The sequence below is a fragment of the Ceratotherium simum genome, chromosome 13 (assembly GCF_057802395.1).
Source record: "Ceratotherium simum simum isolate JZ-2026a chromosome 13, ASM5780239v1, whole genome shotgun sequence".
In the NCBI taxonomy this organism is placed as follows: Eukaryota; Metazoa; Chordata; class Mammalia; order Perissodactyla; family Rhinocerotidae; genus Ceratotherium; species Ceratotherium simum.
In genome coordinates, this window is record NC_141912.1 from 31,488,152 (window position 1) to 31,515,570 (window position 27,419).

General features: G+C 53.9%; 3 protein-coding genes across 11 annotated transcripts; 2 read left to right on the forward strand and 1 right to left on the reverse strand.

The window, feature by feature from the left end:
* Positions 1 to 1,179: 1,179 nt before the first annotated feature.
* Positions 1,180 to 6,856, forward strand: GTF2H4 (general transcription factor IIH subunit 4). 2 transcript variants are annotated; one of them, XM_087438291.1, is made up of 14 exons: positions 1,180 to 1,388; positions 1,791 to 1,933; positions 2,210 to 2,314; positions 2,669 to 2,800; positions 3,029 to 3,125; positions 3,218 to 3,306; positions 3,527 to 3,638; positions 3,788 to 3,856; positions 4,090 to 4,173; positions 4,419 to 4,551; positions 4,753 to 4,883; positions 5,559 to 5,606; positions 5,768 to 5,846; positions 6,556 to 6,856. In XM_087438291.1, exons 2-14 carry the CDS (start codon positions 1,794 to 1,796, stop codon positions 6,726 to 6,728), a joined length of 1,392 nt encoding a protein of 463 aa, XP_087294417.1. In that variant the 5' UTR covers positions 1,180 to 1,388; positions 1,791 to 1,793; the 3' UTR covers positions 6,729 to 6,856. The 2 variants fall into 2 exon arrangements, with proteins under 2 accessions (XP_087294417.1, XP_004424447.1); XM_004424390.3 differs by having other exon boundaries at positions 1,181 to 1,416.
* Positions 6,857 to 6,976: 120 nt separating this feature from the next.
* On the forward strand, positions 6,977 to 18,602 carry VARS2 (valyl-tRNA synthetase 2, mitochondrial). 8 transcript variants are annotated; one of them, XM_087438287.1, is made up of 30 exons: positions 6,977 to 7,107; positions 7,303 to 7,832; positions 7,956 to 8,037; positions 8,154 to 8,254; positions 8,543 to 8,664; positions 8,777 to 8,843; positions 8,943 to 9,040; positions 9,609 to 9,690; positions 9,862 to 9,981; positions 10,439 to 10,550; positions 11,285 to 11,373; positions 11,912 to 12,002; positions 12,249 to 12,376; positions 12,496 to 12,599; positions 12,831 to 12,912; positions 13,231 to 13,307; positions 13,390 to 13,465; positions 13,747 to 13,852; positions 14,060 to 14,130; positions 14,255 to 14,380; positions 14,599 to 14,703; positions 14,865 to 14,933; positions 15,059 to 15,137; positions 15,258 to 15,385; positions 15,528 to 15,680; positions 16,497 to 16,703; positions 17,401 to 17,512; positions 17,665 to 17,840; positions 18,006 to 18,134; positions 18,239 to 18,602. In XM_087438287.1, exons 2-30 carry the CDS (start codon positions 7,632 to 7,634, stop codon positions 18,332 to 18,334), a joined length of 3,189 nt encoding a protein of 1,062 aa, XP_087294413.1. In that variant the 5' UTR covers positions 6,977 to 7,107; positions 7,303 to 7,631; the 3' UTR covers positions 18,335 to 18,602. The 8 variants fall into 8 exon arrangements, 6 of the variants coding, with proteins under 6 accessions (XP_087294413.1, XP_014638386.2, XP_087294415.1 ...); XM_014782900.2 differs by having other exon boundaries at positions 7,605 to 7,832; XM_087438290.1 differs by having other exon boundaries at positions 6,978 to 7,107; positions 7,729 to 7,832.
* Positions 18,603 to 20,788: 2,186 nt separating this feature from the next.
* SFTA2 (surfactant associated 2) lies at positions 20,789 to 22,153 on the reverse strand. The gene is made up of 3 exons (XM_004424388.3): positions 22,038 to 22,153; positions 21,699 to 21,787; positions 20,789 to 21,560 (listed from the first exon to the last, which is right to left on the reverse strand). The coding sequence occupies exons 1-3, from the start codon at positions 22,099 to 22,101 to the stop codon at positions 21,474 to 21,476; spliced, it is 240 nt and encodes a 79-aa protein (XP_004424445.3). The 5' UTR covers positions 22,102 to 22,153; the 3' UTR covers positions 20,789 to 21,473.
* Between the last annotated feature and the right edge of the window lie 5,266 nt (positions 22,154 to 27,419).

The window sequence follows — 27,419 nt, forward strand, 5'->3', positions numbered from 1 at the left end:
TCCTCATGTACACCAAGGCCAACACTGAGGTTGTCAATCCTTAATTTCTTTTTTTACTTTTTTGCTAATAGGATATTTTATTGTTTCTTTAATTTACTTTTCCTTAATTACTAGTGAAGTTGAGAGTTTTTTCGTTTGGTTTTAAATCATTTGCATTTCTTCTGTTTATTGCCTGTAATCTCTTTTGTCAATCCTTCTATTGTTTTGTTTCTTTTTCTTATTGCTTTGTAAGAGCTCTTTCTCTTTAGTCTATTTTATCAAATATTTCTTCCTAGACTGTAATTTGTCTTTTAACCTTCCTTAACGTTTGCCATAAAGAAACTCTGTCACTTTTGTATCATTCTTTGAGGATTTTAAACACTGATCGCTAAAGAAACGGAACAAAACAAACACCCGTGAGCTACGAGGCATAACAAAGTCTTACACAGTTCTTAACGTTTCGGTCCCTGGGCCCTTGCGAACGTACTTCAAATCCTAGCTGCGGCACTTTCTGCCTGATCGTCGGCAAATGTCTTAATCTCACCGAGTTTCGGTCTTCTAGTCTGCAAAGTGGGAATAAAACAACTCGCTTTACAGAAACTTGGGGGAACGTGTAGCTCCGGCCTTGGGTGAAGACATTTCCCTGCAGTAGTTTCATAAACCAGATCAGACCAAACGATTGGTTTCTTTTAAATATTGAATTTATTAGGATTTTCTAACTAAACCGGGGGGGTGGGGAGCATGGTGGACTTGGCAATTAAGATTTACTGACTACGTGCCCAGTAAGGCGCACTGATCATGTTACCTCCTAACTCGCGAAAACGCTCTGGAGAGCGCATTATTCTGATCTTACTGGGAGCAACTGAGCTCAAGGAAGCCAGTTTCGTCCATCTCTAAATGTAAGCGCCTCACCACCCAGTCGTGTCCGCGCCTCCGCCAGGAAGCCCTCGGGGCACTTCTACTCCCGCCGTCCCCCCTCCTACACTAGTTGGTTAGGAAAGCCGTTAGGATGCGTGGGTGGAGAGCAACACGGAACGAAGGAGCCCCGCCTCCGATGTTCCGGGCTCTCTCAATTAAAGCCCAGCCTCCCTCCTCGCTGCTTCCCCGCCGTGCCTTTTGGGAGTTGTAGTCAGACTCACTTCAGCCTCCTCCGGGATGGGCAAGAACAAGACTCTAATTCCCAGTATGCCCCGCGGCAGGCGAGTGCAGCGCCTATCTTTATCCTCCTCGCTTTCCCACGTCTTCCCTTCCTTCCCTTCTCTTCTGAGTCCTCTACTCTGGACTCCTGTCTGTAAAGTCCTTCGTCCCTCTCCCCATCTTTTTCTCTCATTTTTTCACTGTCTCTCCCCCTATTCCCGAGAGCCAATGCAAGACATCGGCCCCGATTAAACGACGGCTTGAGACTCACGGTGCACGAGGGGGGATCGACACGGAGCAGTAAGGGGGCCGGGAGAGGGGGGGAGGCGGAGGTAGAAGAGAGAGTTGAGTGAGGGGCGAGGAGTGGGAGGTAAGTAGGAGAGAAGTTAGGAGATCGGGTTTGGATCAGGGTGAACGGGGTGAAGTAGTCCTGGCGGGGAGGAGGAAACAGGTGGAATTAGCTTTGGGAGACATGGAGGGGAAAGTTTGTTTATTGCCGCGCCCAGGTTGGTCAGGTTTGGGAGAAACAAGAGGAGATGAGCGACATGCACAAGGAAACTATAGGAAAGATGGGTTATTTTGGGGAGCAGTGGATCTGGAAACACAATGAGGAAGGTGAGGGGTGACACTGGCATGGATTGTGGGGGCTTGTTTCTAACACTTGCATCTCTCAGGTGATGGAGAGCACCCCCTCAAGGGGTGGACTGAACCGAGTACACCTACAATGCAGGAATCTGCAGGAATTCCTAGGGGGCCTGAGCCCTGGGGTGTTGGATCGATTGTATGGGCACCCTGCCACCTGTCTGGCTGTCTTCAGGTGAGGACGCCTTTCATGGCAGGGACCATGGTGAGGAAATGTAATGGGGCCTGCAGACTGGAATAAGTTACCATGGGCAGAAGCTTAGCCCGGGGCGGGGGGGTGTTGGAGATTAAAGTGTGTCAGGCCCAGACAGAGTTTGTGGGGGCAGCAAGACTGGTGCAAGTGTGTGTGTGTGTGTGTGGGGGGGAGATGAGTTGTTTGCGAGGCTGTTGAGGGCAGAGATGCAGACCTAAGGCAGTTTCTGATATTAACATTTTATCTACCGCCTCACAGGGAGCTCCCATCTTTGGCTAAGAACTGGGTGATGCGGATGCTCTTTCTGGAGCAGCCTTTGCCGCAAGCTGCTGTAGCCCTGTGGGTGAAGAAGGAATTCAGCAAGTGAGTCTCTACTGCATTCTCAGCCAGATACAAATTTCTTAACAGCTAGATTTCCCAAACTGCTGTTCCTTGGAACACTTCCAGGGAATATTAATGGGTACACTGCAAAACTTGTCATTAAATAAGTTTGGGAAACTCTGTATACTGTATTTTCCCTCTTGGAGAGTTGTGATATCTATAACAAGGCTCTGGTAGGTGTTGTGGTAAAGAAATTTGCCTTAAGAAGACACTGATTTCACTCTGTGAAAGTGTTCCAAGGATTACCAGTTCAGAAAAGGCAGAAACTGGGGCCTATATGGCCCTCCTTCTTTTTGTTCTCCAGACACCCTTTTTACTTCTCTGTTTCTGTTCCAGAGCTCAGGAGGAAAGTACAGGGCTGCTGAGCGGCCTCCGTATCTGGCACACGCAGCTGCTCCCTGGTGGTCTCCAGGGCCTCATCCTCAATCCCATCTTCCGCCAGAACCTCCGCATTGCCCTCCTGGGTGGGTATGTCACTTCCATCTCTTCCTAAGCTAAACCAGGGGCACTAGTAATTAAACTGCTAATTAAACTGCAGGTGGGGGGCTCCACCTTGGGGAGCTCCTTTAGGAATGAGGTGGACCAGATGTAGCTGCATGGTGTCTCCCACTCATGGCCCGTGAGGGTAGAAAGAGGGCAGAGGGATGAGCGGGGAACACAGGCAGGCTTCCTTACTCTTGGCACATCCTGGCACAGGGGCAAGGCCTGGTCTGATGACACAAGTCAGCTGGGACCAGACAAGCATGCCCGGGATGTCCCCTCACTTGACAAGTACGCAGAAGAGCGATGGGAGGTGAGGCCTTGGGACTCTGTGTGTGTCTGCTTTGCTCCTACATCCCACGGCCCTTAGAAGCATTGGTCTCTCTGCTCTCTTCCATTCCTCAGGTGGTTCTGCACTTCATGGTGGGCTCCCCCAGTGCAGCCGTCAGCCAGGACCTGGCTCAGCTCCTCAGCCAGGCTGGGCTCATGAAGAGGTGAGGAGGCCAGAGGTACCACAGCTCCATGCTTTGCCATCTCCTTGGGTCCCTGCTAAACTGAGCGTCCGGGGTGGGTCAGGATTGGAGGGAGTTGACTGAAAAAGGAGAGCTGAGTGGAGCATGGCCAGAGATAAACCAAGAAAGAACGTGAGAGGACAAGTCGGGGTGGTAGCCTTTCTCTGCATACCTCTATCATTGTCCCTCTCTACATCTCTAGTACTGAACCTGGAGAGCCGCCCTGCATTACTTCTGCTGGCTTCCAGTTCCTGTTGCTGGACACCCCTGCCCAGCTCTGGTACTTTATGTTGCAGTATCTGCAGACAGCCCAGGTGAGGATGCCGGGGGCTGCTTGCCCATATGCTCTGCTCTTCTCAGGACCCACTGAGAGACCACTGCTACAGACCCAGCTCCCCGATTTTCTCTCCTCTCATTTTCTCCCTCCCATCACTCCGCCTTTGTCTCTGCCATTCCTCCCTAGAGTCGGGGTATGGACCTAGTGGAGATTCTCTCCTTCCTCTTCCAGCTCAGCTTCTCTACTCTGGGCAAGGTAAGCGGGGGGCTGGGGCTGGAGCTGGGCGCTTGGGTGGGCGAGCTGAAGGGTAGAGAGAAGGGAAGGCGAAATGAGGTTATGGGGCAATAGAGTTAAAAATAAGAATGAACAAAGAGGACCAGCGATGGGAAAGGAGGGAGTGAGTGTACGGGGTGGGGAAAGGGAGAATGGGATGGGAAAGGGAGAATGGGATGTGTTTTGGACCCCAGCTGGCCACTTCTCTTTCCCAGGATTACTCTGTAGAAGGTATGAGTGATTCTCTGTTGAACTTCCTGCAACATCTACGTGAGTTCGGGCTTGTTTTCCAGAGGAAGGTATGAACACCCAGATACGTGGCTTGTAGGGAGGAGGCAAGGTGGTATGTTGCCTTGCCCTTTAAAAAGGAGTGGGGTCGTGGGACACAGTAGTAAGAAGCAGTTGCCAGAACTGAATACTTGGGCCCCTTGGGGGCGAGAAGTTGGGAGTCGAGGTTCTGGGCACTGGGAGGGATCTGATGTCTCAGGAGGATGTAGGGCGGTGACACCTGAGGCCCTCTGCCTTTCCCTTCTATCCTTTCCAGAGGAAATCTCGGCGTTACTACCCCACGCGCCTGGCCATCAATCTCTCGTCAGGTGTTTCAGGGGCTGGGGGCACTGCGCATCAGCCGGGCTTCATTGTCGTGGAAACCAATTACCGACTGTATGCCTACACGGGTGAGGCTGGACAGGGGCCCTGGAGAGCAGGTTGGGGATGGGAGTGGGTTGGGGGACGGAAACAGGAGGGAATGCCAGTTTATGTTCACATTTACCTGGAGGTTTTAGAGAGCTCTCTGACATTTCTCGTCACGCTGAAGGAAGGGCTGGAGGGAGTCTGGGTATGGGGGAGCCTCATCCTCTTCTCCTACCCTGGTTCAGAGTCAGAGCTGCAGATTGCCCTCATCGCCCTCTTCTCTGAGATGCTCTATCGCTTCCCCAACCTGGTGGTGGCACAGGTGACCCGGGAGAGCGTGCAGCAGGCCATTGCCAGTGGCATCACAGCCCAGCAGGTATCTCCATTTGTGGGAGGTGGGGGCAGGAAGGGACTGGCTGCACTTGGGCCGTGGGGTACAGGCTGGTCACCTTACAGAAAGCTGGCACCTGATCTGTTACAGTAGGTGGTGGTGAGTTGTCTGTGTTTGATCACCAGGCATTGAGAAGTCAAGGCTTTAGGTGTGGGAACAGGCAGACCCTCAAGGGGAAAAAACATGGAGGGAGGAGGTACAGCTCTGGATTTGTGTCTTGGCATCACCACTTCTTAGCTGCATAAACAGTCTAGTTGCTTCACTTCTCTGAGCCTCAGTTTCCTCATCTGGAAAATGGAAATAATGACAGTTCTCACCTCATAGGGTTGTTGGGAGGATTCAGTGAAAGAATAGAGGGTAAGGCATGTAGCTCAGAGCCTGCCAGGCAGTAAGTCCTCACAAAATAATAGCTGCTGCTATTTTAAAGAAAGAAAAACAAAACAAGACTACAAGAAGGGCCAGAGAAGGAGTAGCAGACATGACCAATGGGAACAGCCACTTGAGACAACAGCTGAACAGGGATGGGTTGAGTTGACTACAGGCACGTGGCTATGAGTTTTTAAACAGTAAATTGATGTTCCAATGACTTAGGTGACAGCTTGGGTAGCTTTCCTACCTTCTTACTCAAGCCCTTGATCCCATTCTTGTCTGTTTTCCTAGATCATCCATTTCCTAAGGACAAGGGCCCACCCAGTGATGCTTAAACAGGTACAAACAGGTGCCAGGCTGCTGGAGGCTGACAGCCCCTGGCACCTGGTGATGAAGGGATGGAAACGAGAAAGGGGCATCCAAGTCTGGGGAATGAGTGGAGGGCTGGGGGTGTCTGGGGCAGTGTTCCTGAATTTTACAGGCATCTCTTGCCCCTGCAGACACCGGTGCTGCCCCCCACCATCACTGACCAGATCAGGCTGTGGGAGCTGGAAAGAGACAGACTCCGGTTCACCGAGGGTGAGTGGCTTCTGGTGGGTGATTCTTGGTCACTGGCCAGAGGAAGGACAGTTCAGTCTTGATGAGCTGAAAAAGCTATTAATGCATTTTATTTGTTTACCGCATGGGCTGGGAGAGAAAAGCTGGCAAGACACTTGTTATTTTAGGGTGAGTTTGTAGTAATAAATAAATAGTCTCAAATCAGTGCAATGTGGATTTAGCTAGAAGAGGGAAATTGGGAGGGATAATTCATGTATCTCTGGTTTTGCTGAGCATTAAGGGGTTTTCTTTTTTTTTTTTTTTTAAAGATTTTATTTATTCATTTTTTTCCCCCCAAAGCCCCAGCAGATAGTTGTATGTCATAGGTTCACATCCTTCTAGTTGCTGTACGTGGGACTCGGCCTCACGTTGGACGGAGAAGTGGTGCCTCGGGGCGCTCCCGGGATCCGAACCCGGGCCGCCAGCATCAGAGCGCGCGCACTTAACCGCTAAGCCACGGAGCCGGCCCTAAGGGGTTTTCTTATTGTATTATATCACCTTCCTGAATATGGCTGGATCACACTAGTGGTAGAAGGTCCCTGGAACAGACAAGCATAGAGGATTAGTTTTTAAATTGTGGTGGGTGGCAAGCCCGGACCCCTGCCCTGAGGCTGCCACAGGGGCTCTTCCCTCACGTTCTGGTCTTTTCTCTGTCTCTCTCTCTTCCCGCCACTGCCGTCCTGGGACCCAGGCGTCCTGTATAACCAGTTCCTGTCGCAAGTGGACTTCGAGCTGCTGCTGGCCCACGCGCGGGAGCTGGGCGTGCTGGTGTTCGAGAATTCGGCCAAGCGGCTCATGGTGGTGACGCCGGCCGGGCACAGCGACGTCAAGCGCTTCTGGAAGCGGCAGAAGCACAGCTCCTGAGGAAGCGGGCGGACCGGACCGGACCGGACCTGGGCTGGGCGGGGCGGGCCGAGCCGGCTGTGGCCTCAGAACTCAGGCGTTTTTTATTTACACGTGGGGACTCTTGTTTAATAAAGTTGTGGAAATCAGCCACGCGGCCCGGGCGCCTCCCCGCGGGGCTTCCCCTCTCCGCGGCGGCGCGCTCCTCGACGTCGACGGCCATTCGACGCGGAGGGGAAGGGGGTGGGGCCGGGGCCAGCTACTGCGCATGCGCCCGGCGGAGCTCCGGCGCCCGGCGCCGAGCGGATCGTGGATCTCGTTCCGGGGTCGGGTTCGCCGGTTCATGCAGCTCTTGTTGCCGCCGCCGCGGGGCGCCCTGGGATAGCGGCGGGCTTGCCCGGTGAGCGCGCGTGAGGCGGCTTCTGGGGAGTGGGAGGCGCTGCGGGCCCGGGGCCCACGCGGTTGGATCGGCGGGAAGGCCGGGCCGCACAGGCCTGGGGGCGAGGCGGGCGGCTCTGGGCAGGCCGAGATCGCAGTGATAATGGGGGTACTCATTGCTGGCTCTCGGGTGCGCTGATGTCGATCATTATCCTAGATCCCTGAGACTTTTCCCCACTCGTGTGTCAGCGGTCATCCCCGCGTCGCGGATGAATACGTTGAGGGCCAGAGATTCCGACCCTGCCCCAGAAGAGCCCTGGTCTCCGTGACCCCCAGGAACCTGTCACTGTCGACACCATGCACGCTAGTCCTCAGGGAGGAAGGGTTGTGTGGGAAGGGATAGATACTTAGAATAACAGACCAGTGCTAGTAGGAGGCAGGGAAAAAGGAATTGGGTGTGACTTTAGGGGGTATGACCTTCTGCCACCCCCATATTTTAATGTACTCTGTCTGGAACAGATCTTGGCCCCTTTTCAAGCACTCCTGATGCCTCATTTGGCTCTGGCCTCTTTTCGACCACCGCTTTGGGGGCTGAGGCCCTCACGGGGCCTCCCCAGGTCCCATCCACTTTCTACTCAATCAGAGCCCCATGGATCCCCTATCTCCCGGAAGAACCGTGAAGCCAAACAGAAGCGTCTGCGAGAGAAGCAGGCGGCACTGGAGGCTGGGATAGCCCGGAAGAGCAAGGTTAGGGGTCAGACAGCTTGTCCTTGGTTCGATGAGAAGGCTTGGGAGGGAGCTGGAGGAGAGACTGGTGCCTGGGGTATCCTGGGAATTGCATCTCCCCCTTCTGGTCCTTCCTCCCCCTAGTCACCAGCAGAATCCAGTAAGGCCTGGGCTCCTAAGGAGATAGTACTGTATGAAATCCCCACGGAACCCGGTGAAAAGAAAGGTAACTAGGAACTTGAAGGTCGTTTCTCTCACCATATTTGTTGCCTATTTGATCTGCTGAAATGCAGCCTGGGAACAAAGTTCAGGAGTTAGTGGAGCTCTCTTCTGCCTCCACAGATGTCTCACAGCCCCTGCCCCCTGCATACAGCCCCCGATATGTTGAGGCTGCCTGGTACCCATGGTGGATGCGAGAGGGCTTCTTCAAACCAGAATATCAGGTTAGTACATGGCAGGAGGGGGACTAAACGGTCCCCAGGATGGACTGGTGAGTGAGGTTGGTGGACACAGCTGAGCCTCAGAGCCCAGAGCTCACAGCCAGCCACATTGCAGAGCCTGTCAAAAAACAGGGAGCGCTTGTCTTCTGGCCCTGGTGTCCCCAAAGCGTTTTTTTTATCAGGTTTTCCCCTTCCCTGCAGTTCTTTCTGCCTTGGAGACACCAGAGGGTGCTATCCCCTCAGGTAACATCCAGTCCTCTCTTGCCATTTGACTTTTCTCCTTCCTTCTAGACCCAGCTGCCGCAGGCCACAGGGGAGACCTTTTCCATGTGTATCCCACCTCCCAACGTCACTGGCTCCCTACACATTGGTCATGCGCTGACAGTGGCTATACAGGATGCCCTTGTGCGCTGGTGAGAGGGGAATGGGGCTGCTTGAGTTCTTGGAGGGGAAGTAGAAAGTGTGGGAAGGAGTGAGGATAAACACGTAAGCCCAGGGATTCACGTGAGCGTATTTCTTTTGCAGGCACCGGATGCGTGGGGATCAGGTGCTGTGGGTCCCTGGATCAGATCATGCAGGAATTGCTACCCAAGTATGTCTTCTGCCACTTTTTCCTTTTCTTGAGTGAAAGAGATTTCTTCCCCTAAAGCAACCTGATTCTCTGTTCATTTGCCCTCTAATCTTATTGTAGGCTGTGGTGGAAAAACAACTATGGAAGGAGCGAGGAGTGAGGAGACACGAGCTGAGCCGAGAAGAATTCCTTAGGGAGGTGTGGAAGTGGAAGGATGAGTGAGTATGATGGGCAGGGGTGGAGGGGCCAAGAGAGCAGGTGGAGATGCTTGCTTCCCAGCCACTCTGTCCTAACTTGTAATCGTGGCTCTTCCCATCCAGCCCTAACCTCCTTTGGAGACATAACCTCTGGAGCCCCTTAGCATTTGATGGGGTCTCCTAGCTGTGTGTGTGATATACATTAAACTGTATATATTTATGTGTATATGTGCATATGTATATATATGTTTTTTTCCTCCACTTATCCCATTTTCCCTTGCCTACATTTCACCACCTCTCGTCACCCATTTCCATTTTCCGTCTGTGTGAAATTACCTTCATTCTTCCAGATGTTATCACATGCCATCTTCTCTGTAAAGCTTCTTTGGGTTTCCCACAAATCAGCTGTCCCCTCCGCTGTTATGCTTCTTTTAAACTCATGGGTTTGTGAGTCTGTCTCCATTAGCTTCTAGAGGGCAGATCAATGGCACACTCACTGCGGCACTCAGCATTGCTGGGGCCATCACTGGGCCTGGTTCATAGTTGGCGCTCAGGACATGTTTGCTGATGGAAATCTCTCTGGGCACAGGAAAGGTGGAGAGATCTGTGAGCAGCTCCGAGCTCTGGGGGCCTCCCTGGACTGGGACCGAGAGTGTTTCACTATGGATGCTGTGAGTGTTCCATGTCTTGGTCCCTGTGGGTGTCGGGGGGTGTTTAGAGACCTGTGCAGGGAGGCAGGTTGTTGTGTGTGTTGGATGTAGGAGGGTGGGAATGCCTGGGCCCCTGAGTGGGGCGATGGGCTGGGAAGGGGCTGTTGGATGTGGACACTCAGGTCATTCTAGGGCTCCTCAGTGGCTGTGACCGAAGCTTTCGTGCGACTCCACAAGGCGGGGCTGTTGTACCGGAGCCAGCAGCTTGTCAACTGGTCATGTGCTTTAAAATCAGCCATCTCGGATATTGAGGTGAGGCGGAGAAAGAGAAGCAGGTTTGAGAGAGTGCTGAGGCAGGGTGCAAGCTCAGACTCTGGCGCCAGTCAGCCTGGATTCACATCCGGGTCCTGCCATCTACCAGCTGTGTGAGTTCTGGCAGGCCGTTAGCCTCTTTCAGCCTCAGTTTCCTCAGTCTGTAAATTAGGGATGATGGAAATGCCTGCATCATGGGGGTGTTGTGAGAATTAAATGAGAACTCATGGAAGGTGCTCAGCACGATACCTGTGCGTGGTTTAAGTGCTCAGTGAATATTTTCTATAACTGACTGCACAAGAGTTAGGTGAGGGGAGAGGGAGGTGGCTTCTGAATCCTCTGAATGGCTTTCAGATGGGTTGGAGGGAGGCTGGCATGGATGGATGAGTGGAGGTGGGAAGGCTGGGTGTGAGCTTTGCGGAAATGCTGCTCTCCAGCCCTCCTTTGCTGCCCCCAGGTGGAGAACCGGCCCCTGCCTGGCCGCACGGAGCTTCGACTGCCTGGCTGCCCCACCCCAGTGTCTTTTGGCCTTCTCGTTTCTGTGGCCTTCCCCGTGGATGGAGAGCCTGGTGAGGGTAGTCTTTGGAAGGGTCGCCCACTTACCTCTGCTTCCTCTGTTTTCTCCAGCCATGTTGGGCTAATGGGGGAGAACCACCAGCCTGTTTCCCATGTGACCTGGTGGGGGGGGCATGAGGAACCTTGCAAGTGTTTGTGTTCTTGTGGGCACTTACCATGGGTATTCTGGGCCATGTAAGAAAAGTTCATGTGGTCACCGCCCTTTGGGAATTTAGCATAATTCTGCAGGAGGCTGCTACCTCCAAAAGAGACAAAAGTTCTAAAGTGTGGTTTGGACAGTAAGTATTCCAAAGACTTCAGAGAAGGGGAAGATAGATGAGCTGGAATAGTCAGAGGAGGTTTCTTGTAGGAAGGGCTGGTGCTAGCCCCGAGAAATGCACAGCATTTGTGACTGGGGCTCTGCAAACCCCCAGTGTCTTATGGGTACAAAGCAAGGACTCTGGTTGCTTTTATGAACACTATATCTATTTTTTCTATGCAAGTTATTGAGGAATTCCTTAGCACCAGACACCCTCTCAGGCCTCTGGTCATTAGCTTACACGGAAACCCCAGGCTCCTATAGGCCCTGGCTCTAGTTTTCTCTAGTTACCCCTGGGGGCTCCTAGGGGCCTGCTCAATGTTGACTGCTCTCTGCCCTGTCCCTTTGCCAGTTCTCCTGGCTTTAGCTGTGTCGAGAATGAGGGGGCAGGGTGATGATCAGCTATACGTGCTTGAATTTTGTTTGCAGACGCAGAGGTTGTGGTGGGAACCACGAGGCCAGAGACGTTGCCTGGAGACGTGGCTGTGGCTGTTCATCCCCACGACTCCCGATACACAGTAATACCCAGTGCGCTCCCTGTCCCCGGCCTTCGGCCTTCGTACACCCACAGCTTTCTCTTCCCTTCCTTTGGGATGGTAGCTCCTTCTCTCCTCCTTCTACTTCCTTTTCCTAAGACTTCTCTCCTCTCAGCTCTCCAATGGCCCTGAGTCTACTCCCTTTTCTCCTTGACGTTACACTTTTTCTCTAGCTTAGGGGTTGACAAACTATGGCCTGTGGGCCAAATCCACTCTGCTGCCTGTTTTTGTCTGAGCCACACTCCTTTGCTTGTGTATTATCTACAGCTGGCTGTATTATGTATCATCTAGCTCTGCTACGGTGGCAGAGGGGAGTTTTCGTGCAGAGACTGAATTTGCCTCTTGGCCCACAAAGCCTAAAATATATACACTCTGGCCCCTTAAGAAAAAAATTTGCTGACCTCTCTCTAGGTCTTTACCTTCTGGTTCTCACTCTTTCATTCCTAGGGTTCTCATGCCCAGCCCAGACTTTTCCAGCCCCTACATATGCCTGTCCTTGATCCCTCTCCCCTTTCTTCAGCATCTACATGGGCGACAACTTCGTCACCCCTTGACAGGGCAGCTTCTCCCGCTCATCACAGACTCTGCTGTTCAGCCACATGTGGGCACAGGTGAGTGGAGATCAGGGGAAGGAGGGAAAGTTGGGAGTTCTGGGGGAGAGGAGAGGGAACCAGGAAGAGGAAGAAAGTGTAGGGGAGATCCTCACATAGGGTAGTCTGAATGGGTAGTAGGGAACGAAAGGGAGGCACAGACAGACAAGAGAGGGAGGGATAGGGAAGTGTGGGCGATGATGACACCTCTGGAAAAGCAAAAGCCAAAGTCAGGATTCAGTGCTCACGGTGGTTCTGCTCCCCAAGGGGCAGTGAAGGTGACTCCAGCTCACAGCCCTGCTGATGCTGAGCTGGGGGCCCGACATGGCTTGGGCCCCCTGAGTGTCATTGCGGAGGATGGGACCATGACCCCCCTCTGCGGGGACTGGCTGCAGGTGGGACTGACCTCCATGTTACCCCATCCTTTGTGGGGACCCTCCGCCCCTCCTCCCCTTTCCCACTTTCTTGTTTTTCTAGAGACCTTTAACCTTTCTTTTGGCCACTTTTCCCCCAGGGTCTTCACCGATTTGTGGCCCGGGAAAAGATTATGTCTGCACTGAGGGAGCGGGGCCTGTTCCGGGGCCTCCAGAACCACCCTATGGTGCTGCCCATTTGCAGGTAACCCCACTGTAACTCCTTTACTTAGGGCCACCCCCAGAAAGGAATGGGTGAAGCTTAAGAGTGACAGTAGGATGGGTTGTGTACCCCTTCCGCTAGAACACAAGGTCTGTGTCAGTTTATTTGCTGCTATATCTTCAGTACGGAGGGCCTGGCACAGTAGGGACCCCTGTCACTGGGGGAAAGGTGCAGGGCCAGAGGAGCAGTGGACTTACCCTGTCTCCTTTTCAGCCGTTCTGGGGACGTGGTAGAATACCTGCTGAAGAGCCAATGGTTTGTCCGCTGCCGGGAAATGGGGGACCGAGCTCTCCAGGTGAGGCTGCAGTGCTAGGAAGGACTGGGACCTGGTGGGGGGTAGCTCCCTGAGGATTAGAATGAAGAGACGGAGGCTGGAGCCCTCCTGCCCCGGAGACCTCTCTAGCTGTGGAAACTGAGAGGAGAGCTGTGGGAATGGAGTGGCCCAGAACGGGCTGGCTCGTGTCCTCACTCAAGCCCAGAATCTTCTCACGAGCCTTGGGAGATCCTTTCTGGGTTTTAGAACCACCTCAGAGGCACCTGTCCCATCCCGGGAGGGGCGCAGGTGCAGGAGGGGAAGCACGGTCTAACGGTCTAGTGGTCCCTTTTCCTCCAGGCTGTGGAGTCGGGGGCCCTGGAGCTCAGTCCGTCCTTCCACCAGAAGAACTGGCAGCACTGGTTTTCCCACATTGGGTAAGGAGAGGGGAGCTCTCGTGGGGATGGGGAGGGACGACCCACTGGTTATGCTGAGAAATCACTCATGTCTTCTTGGCAGGGACTGGTGTGTCTCCCGGCAGCTGTGGTGGGGCCATCGGATTCCAGCCTACCTGGTTGTAGAGGAGCATGCAGAGGTTGGTAGGAGGAAGGGACGGGAGGGCGGGCGTGGCGGAAGGAGCCTTAGCGCAGGAGGCAGAGCACTTCCAGTGCCAGGCCCAGCTGCCTGCCTGTTGTGCGCTTCGTGGTGGTCTTAGTCATGTAACCTGCAGCCATCAGAGCCCCTGAGCCGGCATTTCTTCATCTCACCGCCAGAGGGGGCCGGCCATTCTCAGACCACAGGAGACAACATGGAACTCGGTTTCACACCTGTCAGGTGTTATTCGTCCTCACACTCCCCCACCCCTTACTTCTCCAGGACAACAGGGAGGACTGTTGGGTGGTCGGGCGGACAGAGGCCGAGGCCAGAGAAGTAGCTGCAGAACTGACAGGGAGACCAGGGGCGGAGCTGACCCTGAAGAGGGGTGAGTGCCTGAGCTGTGGAGGGACAGGGGGTGGGGGCCAGATACTAAGGTGAAGAAGGTGGTGTTGGGAAAGCTGGGAATGGGGCAAAGGCCGGACCCCTGGTCTTTGGGGGTGGGTGGGGGTTGGGCTGGAAGGGTGGGCAGCAGCGAGCTGAGGTCCTAGAAGCTGAGTTTCCAATTGTCTCCATTCCCTATTCTGTTTCCCAGACCCCGATGTCCTGGACACATGGTTCTCTTCGGCCCTTTTCCCCTTTTCTGCCCTGGGCTGGCCCCGAGAGGTGAGGCGGGTTAAGAGGAAGAGCATGAAGGTGGGGATGATGAAGATACCTGGGCCCCCCAAGTCTTGAGAGGAGCTAGAGGCCCAGGGCTTGGGCCTCTTACTGCTTCTCTCTTTCCTCCTAGACCCCAGACCTTGCTCGTTTCTACCCCCTGTCACTTTTGGAAACGGGCAGTGACCTCCTGCTGTTCTGGGTGGGCCGCATGGTCATGTTGGGGACGCAGCTCACAGGGAAGCTCCCCTTCAGCAAGGTAATAGCCCCTCAGGGCCCTGCCCCTCTCTGTGAACCCCCAGTGTTCCCCAAACCATGTCTTCCATTCTAACCCCTAATGTGGTGTTGTTCGTGTTCCTGATCCCTTTTTCTGACTCACTTCCCACCCCAACCCCAAAAGCATGGAGGCCAGAGATCCCAAGAGACACTCCAGGGAAAGACTCTCTAGGCCTGCCTCTGATCCTTCTGTGCCCCCAGGTGCTTCTTCACTCCATCGTTCGGGACAGGCAGGGCCGGAAGATGAGCAAGTCCCTGGGGAATGTGCTGGACCCACGGGACATCACCAGTGGAGTGGAGCTGCAGGTCAGGATGCAGAGCCCGGCGCGAGGTGTAGGGTTTACGGGAGAGCGGAAGGGAGCCTGAGCAGAGGGGCCAGCTGGGAGGACTGGAGTTGTGAGGGACAGTGGGTGGGACCCTTGTAGGAGCAGGGACTTTGGCCAAGGCTAGTGCATTACCCATCGCAGGTGCTGCAGGAAAAGCTGAGGGATGGGAACTTGGACCCTGCAGAGCTGGCGATGGCGGCCGCTGCACAGGTGAGTCCCCAGTGTCTGCCCTGTCCCAGCCTCTAGCTCGTGGCCACTGATTTCCTCTGCCACCCAGGCTTCTGGCCCTGCAGCCTCATAGGCCTCTGGCACCTCTCTTCTCCATCTGGTTGCAGAGAAAGGACTTCCCTCATGGGATCCCCGAGTGTGGGACAGATGCCCTGAGATTCGCCCTGTGCTCCCATGGGGCCCTGGGTAAGCCCGGGCGAGGGAGGTGTTGGGGTAGTGGGGACCTGTGCAGAGGGGCAGGCGGGGCCAAGGACTTCCTGTGTGCCGCCGCTTATGTGCACACTCCCTCCTCCCTCTCCCTCCCAGGGGGCGACTTGCACCTGTCTGTCTCTGAGGTCCTGAGCTCCCGACATTTCTGCAACAAGATCTGGAACGCCCTGCGCTTTATCCTCAATGCCCTAGGGGAGAAATTTGTACCCCAGCTTTTAGAGGAGGTAAGAGAAAGAAGAGATGCTTTCTTCTTACCTCTGGGGTGGGGAGTCAACTGTCTGAGGGTTGAAGTTGGCATCTGGAAGGAAAGGAGGCAAGGGAGTGGGAGTCGAGCCATCCCAGTCCTGAGCCAGCTTCTGCCCACAGCTGTCTCCCTCTTCCCCCGTGGACGCCTGGATCCTGAGCTGCCTTGCCCACACTGCCCGGGAGTGTGAGCGAGGCTTCCTCACCCGAGAGCTCTCGCTCGTCACTCATGCCCTGCACCACTTCTGGCTCCACAACCTCTGTGATGTCTACTTGGTGAGTGAGGCCGGGGGCCAGGCGTGGCATTCCACTCCTGCAGCCCGCTTCTCATTCCCCTGAAATTAAGTTCCCTGGCAGAGAGCTCTCAACTAGGTTCTTGATTGTCCCCTCAGTTAGGACAGGAAGGGAGACGAGACAGGGATGTCCCAATTCCCTTCTTCCCCGGAACTGGTCTCTGCAGCGCAGCCAGGGCACTGTTCCCTGCCTCTCATCTGGGGAGAGAGGAGAAGGAGGGGAGACTTCTAGAAAACACTCTGACAAAGCAGGGTCAGAAGGCAGATGGAGATCCTTTTTGAGCCCCAGTAATTGCTGAGTTGGGGCCCTGGGCAGGCCAGGAGCTGTGAGCAGATGGGGAGGAAGAGTAGTGGTCTTTAGCTCAGGGTTCTCCCACGTGATCCTGGGTGAGGATCTTCCGGAGGGCTGTTCACCAGGAGTGCGAGCCCCACCCGGAGTGGTTCATTCAGCAAGCTGGGGGTGGGATGGCGAGAATTTTCTTGTCCCAGGTGATGCTGCTGGCTCAGGACCTCTGTGCTAGATCACTTTTTCTCAACCTTTTTAAAAACCTCTGTCCCTTTTTGATAAGCAGAAAACTCAAGGCTTTTCTTTAAACTACACAAACCTCCCTGACAGTTTTATTCCCCACCCACCTCTGAGAATCCCTGCCCTGGATTTCCACTTTTCACGTGCTCCATAGTGTGTCCTGGGGCAGCCGATGGTGCTTCCGCCCACAGATTCCCCGCTGGTAGGGCAGTGAGTGAATGGAGGAAGGACGTGGCCATGGACTGTCCCCTGACCAGTTGGCTTCCTCCCTAGGAGGCTGTGAAGCCAGTGCTGTCACACTCGCCCCGCCCCCCAGGGCCTCCTCAGGTCCTGTTCTCCTGCGCTGATGTCGGTCTCCGCCTCCTTGCCCCGCTGATGCCCTTCCTGGCTGAAGAGCTCTGGCAGAGGCTGCCCCCCAGGCCTGGCAGCCCCCCTGCCCCTAGCATCTCTGTTGCCCCCTACCCCAGTGCCCGCAGCTTGGTGAGTCACACGCCCATGGTGTCTCGGAGTGGGACTGCTGGTGAAGGGCTGGGGAGCAGTCTTCTAAAAGGGTTTGCTGCTTGGGGTCATTGACAGTAGTGGTTTGTACTTTACTGTAGAGTCTTTGGGAAGATGGATTGTTCCTGTAGGGCTGTCTTAGGGGCAGTATTAGCACAGTGGGTAAGAGCAGGATTCTGTCACGAGACTGACACCTACTAGCTGTGTGACTGTGCCTCAGTTTCCCCCATCTTAAACTGGGGATAGTAATAGTACGTGTCATGGTTGTGATGAAGATTAGATGTTAGTAATAGGATAGCCCAAAAATCTCAGTGCAGTTTTAAGCTTTAATAACTTCAGAGGAGTGAATGCTACAAAGTCACCCAAAAAATCATTTTAAAGTTTATTTAAATTTCTTTTATACTTGTTTGGTTTTTTAATTCTAATTTGTTTTTAGTTGTTTGCCATCTTCAATCAGAGTAACTAAACTGACATCAACCACTGATCATCTAAGACCTTCTTAGATGACGCCCCAGTTTTTTCTGTGTTTTGTTCCTTGAGGTGGTGAATTTTGTGTGTGGTGGAGAGGACAGATTTGTTGCTCTAAGGAGAATGGGCTGGGCAGGTGGAGGATAGAGCCAGGAGAGTTGATAGCGACTCTCCCAGAAGCCGGCTTGTTGACTCTGGGCCCCATCTCCAGGAGCACTGGCACCAGCCTGAGCTGGAACGGCGCTTCTCCCGGGTCCAGGAGGCTGTGCAGGTGCTGAGGGCTCTCCGAGCCACGTACCAGCTCACCAAGGCCCGGCCCCGAGGTGAGGTGGTCCTGGGCTCCCAAGTCCCTGCAGAAAGGAGGGGCTGCTGGGAAAGAGGGGAGAGAGGGCAGAGCCCAGAGTTAGAAGGTGCAGGATGGGAAAGGAGGCAGGATCTGATGCCTTGACCCTGACAGATTCCTTCTCCTCCCCAGTGCTGCTGCAGAGCTCAGAGCCTGGAGAGCAGGGCCTCTTCGAGACCTTCCTGGAGCCCCTGGGCACCCTGGGCCACTGTGGGGCCGTGGGCCTCTTACCCCCAGGTGTAGCAGCTCCCTCCGGCTGGGCCCAGGCCTCACTCAGTGACACCATTCAGGTCTACATGGAGCTGCAGGTGACCAGAGGAGAGTGGAGGCGGGGTGAAGGGGTTGAAAAGAATGTTGGGAGGAGGGGAAGGGGTGGGTTCTATGAAAGTGAGGAGGGGCTTATTAGAATGGGGATGAGAGAGGTGCTGGGCAGGCTGCAGATGTCTGAGCCTTTTCTTTCTCTTCTTCTGCAGGGCCTAGTGGACCCCCAAACCCATCTACCTCTGCTCGCTGCCCGAAGACACAAGTTGCAGAAGCAGCTTGATGGCCTCAGGGCCCGCAGCTCATCAGAGGGAGAGGCAGAGACTCAGGGGCAGCAGAGGGTGAGGCTGGGTGAGGCCACCCAGGAAGCGCGCCTCCTTGAGGGAAGGTGGGCTGGAGGGGGTGGCCTCATACCAGCTCCTCACCTGCTTCTCTCCTCGTCCAGCTTTCTTCCCTCCAATTGGAACTGTCAAAACTGGACGAGGCGGCCTCTCACCTCCGGCAACTGATGGATGCATCTCCCAGCCCCAGGGAGCCCTGAGCTCTAACTCACCATCTTTGGCGGTTTTCTTCCCTCCTGGACCTGCCCTTGAGGACAAACAGATCCAGGAGCTGTCACGGCGCGATGGTGCCTCAGAGACCATGTGGTCCACCACCCTCATTTTGTAAATGAGGAAACAGACTAGCTCGGGCAGCGTGACTGTGGGTGTCCTCGAGATGCTCACGGTCCTGCCCCAGTCTCCCTCCTATGCAGTCCCACCTGGAAGTTTGGGAATGAGGAAATTCAGATAAACTTTTAAAATCCCAAACGTGTCTGCCTGTGGTCCTTTTATCCCTCTTTTCTCTAGTGGTCACTCTTGTGCCTCCTGAGACTTTGGTCTGGGAAAAGAGGAGGGCTGCCTCTTAACCTCAGGCTCTGGGCCACAGTGGGAGTATGGGTGCCGGGTGGTACCTGCCTTGTTGGAGGTAAGAAGAACTTTCCAGTAGGGCCTGGTTGTAGTGAGCTGGGTTCCACCTACTTCCCAGAATTACTGACAGTGCCCTGACTTTTGCAGGACCTTCCTCCTTCTCACCAGTGGAAGCTTCCCTGCTTCTTGGCCCTTCCCCAGGGGTGCTGAGAGGAGCAGGGACTTTCTCCAGGCCTGAGGGGCTGCAGGGTGTGCTGGGGGTTGAGTTCCCCTCTTCGTGTTCACCTGAGACCAGAATGCGGGTCTCAGCCCCTGACAGAGGTCCACACTCAGAGATGCGCAGGCGCCCACCTACCCACCCCAAACGCCTTGTCTCATCTCAGTGGGATTCAGGGGCCTGGCCCTTCCACACCCGAGTTACACTCTGTCCAGCAGCTCTGAGTAGCTACTATGCATGGTGGGCCTATCGAGGGCTGGGTCCTCCGTGGTGCCATTTAATCCTCCTGAGAACCTCATGAGGTGGATGTTCACCCCGTTTTAGAGATGAAGAAACCTGCTTAGAGAATAAAAGTACCTTGGCCAAAGTATCAGCTGAGATTCAACCCAATAAATTAGGTACAGGTTCTTTCTGGCTGCTGTAACCAAGCTGCAAATATAATGGTGGCTTAGACAAGATGGACGTTTCTATTGCTGGGTAGAAGAGGGCAGGGCTCTGCAGTAATGGGAGCCCACGCCTGTTTTAATCCTATTTTCCTGCCATTCTGTTACACTCTTTCCAACTCTGGGTCTAAGATCTGCTCCAGCTCCCACCGCCATATCCACATTCCCACCCAAAGAGAACAAGAAAAGGAGGGGGTGGGTGGTTTCTTTTTTCTCCTCCCCCAGTTCAGCAAGTAGTTCTTGAGCACCCACTATGTGCTGGGCCCTGTTCTGGACACTTGGCTTCATCAATGAGGGAAACAAAGGTCTCTGCCCTTGTAGCACTTTCCTTCCAGCAGGGAGAGTCCAAAGTAACACATGTAAATAAGTAAAATGATGTCATAAATGCCATGTAGGGGGACCTAGGCGCACGTGTGTTGGGGGGCAGGTGGTAGATGAATCGTGGGGCAGAGCTCCTTGTAAAGGTGAGATTTAAGCAAAGACTTGCAGGAGTTACCAAGTGGATATCTGGGAGAAGTTTCCAGGTAGAGGGAAGAGCCAGAGCAAAGCCAAGATGGGAGGAGGCCTGGAGTGCTCAAAGAATAGCAAGGAGGCCAGTGTTGGGGCAGAGAGCTGTCGCCTGCCTGCTGGTGCAGGCTAGGGGCAAGCCATGAATTACTGGGGCCCTTTGGGCCCCTCACTACCTCTCCTCTAGGCTAATTGTCTCAAGATGGTTGTAAAGGAAACTAGAGGATTTTTGTAAGTTTTTCTTTTCACCCTCCCATCCCTCATCTTCAGGGATGCTCCATGCTGACCTGTTGTCTTCACCTCCCTCCAAAGGAGTCTGTCTCCAATTTCACATGGTGGTGATGGTGGGTGGGTGGGGGTATGGCAGGCAGGGGCAGGTACTGTGCAGAACAGGAAGCAATCATATCAATACCCCCAAATGGGCACATCTGGGCTGCACGCTGGCCTTTTGAGAAAGGTGGTAAGAAGTCAAGACAATCTTGAGTGGGGAGCCAGATGAGCACCTGCCTCAAGAAAATCAGGACCAGGAGGACCCTGGACCCCTGAGGGGACTAGGACTTATGTTTTGGGACCGGGTTTCCACCTTAATAACAATCTCAGGCCCACTTATCTGACAGGCACTGTGGCATGTGCCCTAGAAGCTTATCTATGTCATCCTCACAACAATCCTATGAGCTGGCACTATTGTTACCCCCATTTTGCAGGTGAAGAAATGGAGGCTCCGAGAGGATAAGGAACTTACCTAGGACTCGAGCGTGGCCTGTGTAACTACACATTCCTCTGGCTAGCAGGACAAGATCTGCAGCACCCTCTTCTCCTCCCCACCAGTGATGTCAGGCCAGCCAACTGCTCACAAGCTGAACACCTCATCTCTCACCTGAGCTGCCTCCCACCCCACCTCCCACCCTGACCCACCTGTGTGGATCCCCGGGTCAGGGGCCCATGTCCTGGGGTGTTCTGTCCACATCCCTGCCACATCCCTGGTTTCCTGAGCCCCCAGCCCCAAAGCTTAAGCAAAAAGAGACGAAATTAAAATCTCGTTTAAGCCAAGGCATTTGTCTGGTGTCGACCTCTCCACTGCTAATGGACTCAGGTGAGGGACTTACCCTCTCGAGGCCTCAATTTCCTCATCTGTAAAATCGGATACTGATACCTATCATGCTACATTCAAGATTGCCGCAAACATCAAAATGAGAAGGCATCATGTCTGGAACTAAGTAGGAATTCAGTGTGTGTTTCCTTTTTTCCCAGGGGTTCTGAAGATCTCACTTGAAGTGTGTGTTCACGTACATGCATATGTGTGTGTTGGTACATGTGTCCCCAAACAGCTAATTCCCCAGATTCTTTCTAGGTCTTTAGGCACTGGTGTTGAGGGAGAGAGGGTCCATCCCAGAATCCCTCTGCTTAACAAGAGGGGGAGTCAGAGACTTGGGCGTCCAGTTCTGGCCCTATGCTCATGAGCCCACAAAGTCGAATCATTGGATTTTGTGTATTTAATGCCACTTGGCAGGGTGAGGGCCTGCTGGAAGACAGGATCAGGGCAGCCCCCCTACACCCTTGGGGGCCAAATGCCCGGGCCAAGTGGGGCACAGGCTTCGACTGCTCTCAGACTTTGCAGATGACGTGCTGTGGGGATCCTGCGTGATGGAGGGTGACGTTGGTCCCGGATGGGAGATGGAGGAGGAGGCAGAGCTAGGGGAGAGAAGGGGTTGGAGGGCAAGGTGTAAGATGGCTGTCACTCACACCCCGGAGACAGCCAGACCCACCAAAGAGGCCCAAACCGACTCAGAAACACACTCCAAGTGCATGCAGCCCCTGCCAAAGAACTACCTTTTCAAGCAATTCCAGGAAGCTGGAATCATAGGAGACATTTGACAGAAAGGAGTCCTTCAGCTTCAGTTGCAAAGTCATTCCTGGCCCTAAGGATCCAAAGGTACAACTTAGAACCCAGCCATCAGGGCCAGATTCCCTCAGAGATGCAGGCACCCTCTCCTGCCCCCCTGTCCCCCAGTTCCTCTTCACCAGCAATGCTGTTTCAGACCCACTTAATGAGAGGGTTCAGCTCTGAACCCTTGGGGGCTCAGGACTGGGGTGCCTCCGTCTCTCTCATTCCCCTTCTTGGCCTCTTCTTGCAGTGAGGACCCAGGTGTCCAGCCCTCCAGCCCTCACCTGCTCCGTGTGAGCTGCCGAGGAGCGTCAGGAGGAGGAAAAGGGGCAGCCTGGCCCCCATCATGGCCACCTCGCTTCTTGATGGACAGAAGAGATGTCTGAAGCCCCGGCCGGCCTCTCCTGACCAGGCCTGCCTTTCTATACCCCCTTCAATCCTTAGCGGAGGTGTTTGGGGGGAATGGGGAGGGGGAAGCTGGGTAACTGGATTTTCCAGTTCTCCCAACATGGTTTCAAGGACCCAGGAGAGGGCCATTCACTGGGCTATTGGGGAGAATAGAGGGTGGTCCCCTTTCCTCAATCCTGTGCCCTTCTCCTTCCCCATGTTTCAAGGCTTGAGGGGTGGGTGCCCGGTCCCACAGAGATGGAGATTGAGAGGGGAGTGGGGACCAGGAAAGTGTCCCTCCTGCAGGTGTCTGGGCCCCACTCAGGCCCCACCTAGGCCCCAGCCTCTCATTGCTCTTTAGGGATTAATTATTAACTGCAATTAATTTTCATCATTCATGCCACCAAAGGGCTCAGGAATGTGGGCCCAAAAGGGAGGGGTGGATTTTGCCAAGTTTCTTCCCAGACCCAGATGTCCTGCTCCCCATGCCAGAGCAGCTTTCTGTGTGAGAAATCTGGGCAGCGGGGAACTTTCATCTTTGAATGTTTTGTTTTAGGTGCTCTAAAATATCCTAGATTCTCAGGTGGAGACATGAGTTCCATCAAACATCCTCCCACCTCCTACCTGGTGCACTCATGCAAAAGGGATCCCTCATACTCTGAGCAACACCCTCACCCACAGACACTCAGAATGGCAAACCCAAGGACAGAGGTGTAGAGCGAGGGAGTCTGGAGCCCATCTAGTTACCATCCTTCTTTATGCACTAGGAAACTAAGGCCTAGAGGGGGTAAATGACTTACTAAGGTCACACAGCAAGTCAGCAGCAGAGAGATTAGAACCCATCCCACATAATGCCGGACACAGCAGTCAACTCAACAGACACACAAGTCATGTAACCCCCTGGAACACACAAAGGCACGTGCCCTTTGTCTTCCTATCCGTCTCCCTTTGCATCATCTCCCCCCGTCCCCGAAAACCAGTGGGCCCAGCACAGAGGGATGGAGGCAGGGAGAGAAGCCAGAAGCAAGACGAGCGGCATGGAGAGATGGAGGGAGACACGGTCTACACTACAAACGTAAATACGGCATGGAGAGATGGAGGGAGACACGGTCTACACTACAAACGTAAATAAAATGAGACATCAAGGGACTCCCAGACTTGCCCTGGAGAGCAGCAAGACCAGGGTGGGAAGAATAAGTAGCCAAAACGATCAGCAGACACAGGAGGTATGAGCAGGGGGTAGAAGGTGGAAACACAGAGAGATGCTTTGGAGCATCTGAGTCTTGAGAGTGGGAGCACCCCTGTGTCTTTCCCAGCCAATGCCCCCAACTCTTTCCGTATAATCATAGCTGACACCACTGTGTGCTGGGTGCATTAGAAACATTGTTTCCTTTACTGCTTATGACGACTAGGCTACCCTGTTTTAGGGGTGAAGAAACTAAGACTTAGGTAGGTCATGTGATTTGTCTGAGTCTGCACAGCTTGGAAGTGGTGGATTCCAGCACGGTGGATTTGGGGCAGTCTGCTCTTGAGCTGGGTCCTGAACTTTCGCATTGCACTGTCCCTGAACATGGTGCGTGTCTTCCCTGGTGCCCCTCTTCTCCCCTCGCCCCTTCTCTACCAAAGGAACAGAAAATTTTGTGGGCTGCTGCTGGTCTAGAGGAGAGATGGCTCAGGTGTTCACCCGCTTACCCTGCCCTGGGTCTCCTAAGGGTCAGATGCTGTCCCCAGGCCATGATGCTCTCCACCCCCACCCAGCTCCCAAATCCTGCTTCCCCCAGGCACCCATATATCCTCACCCCCAATAGGTGTACTTCTAGGAGCAAGAGGAGGCCTTTGGAAGACGACACCTGGGTCCCCTCTCTCCCAGGAGCGTCCACGCTGGGGCCTGCCTCGGGCCTGGGGGACAGGTCCTAGTCTGGGAAGTGCCCGGGGGCCAGGTAGGGGAGTCCTCAGGCTCTTACTCTCCCCATCACCCAGTGCTTTCTGGGATCAGGCTGGGACAGGTTAATCCTCTGGGGACAGCTTGGTGACCTCTCCCTGGGGATGGAGATCCTGGTGTTGATGGAGGCCCCGGCACACCTGGCTCTCCCGAGACTTGTGATAGGCCTGGAAGACTTTAAAGAGCCAGGGAGAAGGGCCTGGAAAGACACATCAGCTGGCACCATGGGTGCCACGCTGGTGCTGCTCCTGGGCCTGCAGGCCTTGGCGGGACATGGTGAGCACCGGGGCTCTGACATGGGGCGTTGGGGTGACACGTGGACCCTGGGCCCAGGATAGTGAACTCTTCTAACTCCATCATATAATTTTTCTTCTTTTTCCAACAGCTCAACTGAGCCCATTGGGAATCTCTACTACAGTATCTGGAGGTCTCCACACCGTCTCTATAGGTCTCCCCACCATCTCAGGGAGTCTCCCCACTGTCTCTACAGGTCTCCCCACTGTCTCAGAGAGTCTCCCCACTGCCTCTGCTAGTCTCCTCACCATCTCAGAGAGTCTCCCCACTGTCTCTGTTGGTCTCCCCACCATCTCAGAGAGTCTCCCCACTGTCTCTGCAGGCCTCCCCACCGTCTCAGAGATTCTCCCCACCATCTCAGGGAGTCTCCCCACTATCTCTGCAGGTCTCCCCACCATCTCAGAGAGTCTCCCCATCGTCTCAGGGAGTCTCCCCACTGTCTCTGCAGGTCTCCCCACCATTTCAGAGAGTCTCCCCATCGTCTCAGAGAGTCTCCCCACTGTCTCTGCAGGTCTCCCCACCATCTCTGCAGGTCTCCCCACCGTCTCTGCGAGTTTCTCAACAGTTTCTTCAACTTCTGAGGGTTTTCTGAGTAGCCCTCAGACTTTAGCTCCGACCATTTCTGAGAGCACTTCAGGAACAATCTCAACGTCGCCAGGTAATATTTCTGCTGCTTAGTCCATCTCTGAAGAGCCCTTTAGCTAGGTCTGTAGCTCTGGGCGGGGGCTTCCTGTGCTCCACCACGGTCGGCAGTTCCCCAGAACCTCACTGGAGCAGGGCCCTGGCCTTGGTGGCTATACAAGGACTCCCCTTTTTGCTTTCAATTTATTAACTTTTTCTCTTGTGGTTAGCACCTTTTGTATCCTACCTCAGACATTTTTTTTTTGCCTACTTCAAGGCCGTGAAAATATTCTCCTACATGTCCTTTCAGAAGCTTTATTATTTTAGCTTGCAAATTTAAGCCTATGCTCTATCTCAGATTATTTTCTGTGTATGGAGTGCGGTAGAGGTCAAGGTTAATTTTTTTTCCCTTATGGATAACCAGTTGCCCCAGAACCAATTATTTCAAGGACCCTCCCTCTCTCCCCACCACTGAGTTGTGTGCGTACCTTTATCAAAAGTCGTGACCATATGTGTGGGTCTATTTCTGGACTCTGTTCTGTTTTTCTATTTGTCTGTTCTTGCTCCAGCGCCACAGTGTTTAATGAGTGCAGCTTTGCAGCACGTCTCAAGATATGGTAGTGGAGGTTTTTCACTTTTGTTTTTCTTTAAGAATGTCTTGGCTGTTCTCAGTTCTTTCATTTTCAAAGAATCAGTTTGTCAATTTCAAGCAAAAACTTGCTAGGGTTTTGATCGAGGGTGCATTGGATGTAATTTCTGCTTCTGCTCTCGCTTGGATCTCTTCTAGCCATTTTTACCCTATGCCCTTCTAGGATTTCTCTCCCCGACGACAGCCCCTGGAACTGCTCCAGCTGTGCCTAGGACTTCCACATCAAGTGGGGCTGTCTTGGGGGGTTCCACTCCCATAAAGGCTGAAGCGGCTACCACTTCCCCTGGGCTCAGCGTCCCGAGCAGTATGGCGCTCTTATTCGCATTGGGTCATTTACCAACAAAATGTTAGTTGGGTCCATTCTTTCTTATTCCCCTGAAGCCACCCTGGCTCCTGGAGAGGAATGTGGGGACAACCCTTAGTGCCTGCTTCCAACTGTGTTTTGAGTATGTCTGAAGATGTCTCCAATTCTTAAAGGGGTTTCAGTGCCCCCTCAAGCCTCTGGTCAGACCAATAGCCAGATGTCTGTTACCTGATTGCTTCCTCAAAAGGTTTTCACCTTCCTTCCTCATGGCCAAATCTATCTTTCCAGGGCAAGAATCATCCCTGCCAGAGAGCCTGTCCTCCTTCCTCCTTCTGTCTCCTTTCTCCCCTCCCCTTCATCCCTAGCCTGCCCTCTGGCAGTCTGAGGGCAGGAGATGAGTGGAGGAAAGACAGGACAAGGCCTCTGGCTCCCCTTAGTGACCAGAGTCAGCGTCCGTCAGGGGTGGTGGGGAGGACTGGGGTTCAGAAGGAGAGAGGCCCCCCCCTTGGGACACTCACAGTGCAGAGACATCACAGATCCAGAGACATGGACAATGGAGCCTGAGATACGGAGGAGGGTTCAGAAAGATGGAGAGATGTGGATGTCACTGAAGAGTTTAGAGACTGACAGACACGTCCACAGTTGTTGAGGAAGAGGTGACTGGGGCTTGGATTGAAGCCCTTTAAAACCCCCTCCGTTGAGATTCTCATCCCAAGATGATAGGAGAGAATTCCAGAGAGAAACGCGGTCTTAGAGTCACATAGACATCAGAGTCACAGAAGGAAAGATGGAAAGTCATGGAGGGCAGTGAGGAGTGGGGGGTGGGAGGTCCTACCTGCCTCAGTCACTGTCCCTCTCTGCTCCTCAGGCCCAAAGCCTCAGGAGAAGGGATCTGTGCTGGACTGGGCCATCATGTTGATCCCTCTCACTGTAGTGGCAGTGACTGTGGGCCTACTGTATGGTATCAAGGAGGTGAGTGAAGCTGTGGCCCAAATGCATGGCTCCCCAAGGCCAGTGGCACTGGGACCTGGTGCCCCAGGACCCTGAGAAGAACAGAGGCTTCAGGGAGAAGGATGACAGCTTGCCACACTTAGGGAGAGGCGAGGGAAAAAAGGAACCCCAGTCTGGGTGGCTGAGAGGATACATTAACCAGACAGGGATGGTGGCTTGGGGCCACTAAAAGAGAGGCTGGGGAGCACTGAAGGCTGCCCAGCCAGCCCATGGAGGCACTAAATTCAGCTCTAGGCAATGAAGAACCAGCTTTGTGGAGCCACATTCAGCTGGGTTTTGAATCCTGGCTCCTCCATTATTGTGCAGTTACTTAGCCTCTCTGTGCTCCAGATTCCTTATTAATAATAATAATAATTAATACTTAAATAGCACTTACTATGTGCCAGGTGCTGTACATACCTTAGTTCACAGCAACTCTGTGATGTAGTAATATTATTACCCATCACTCTACAGATGAG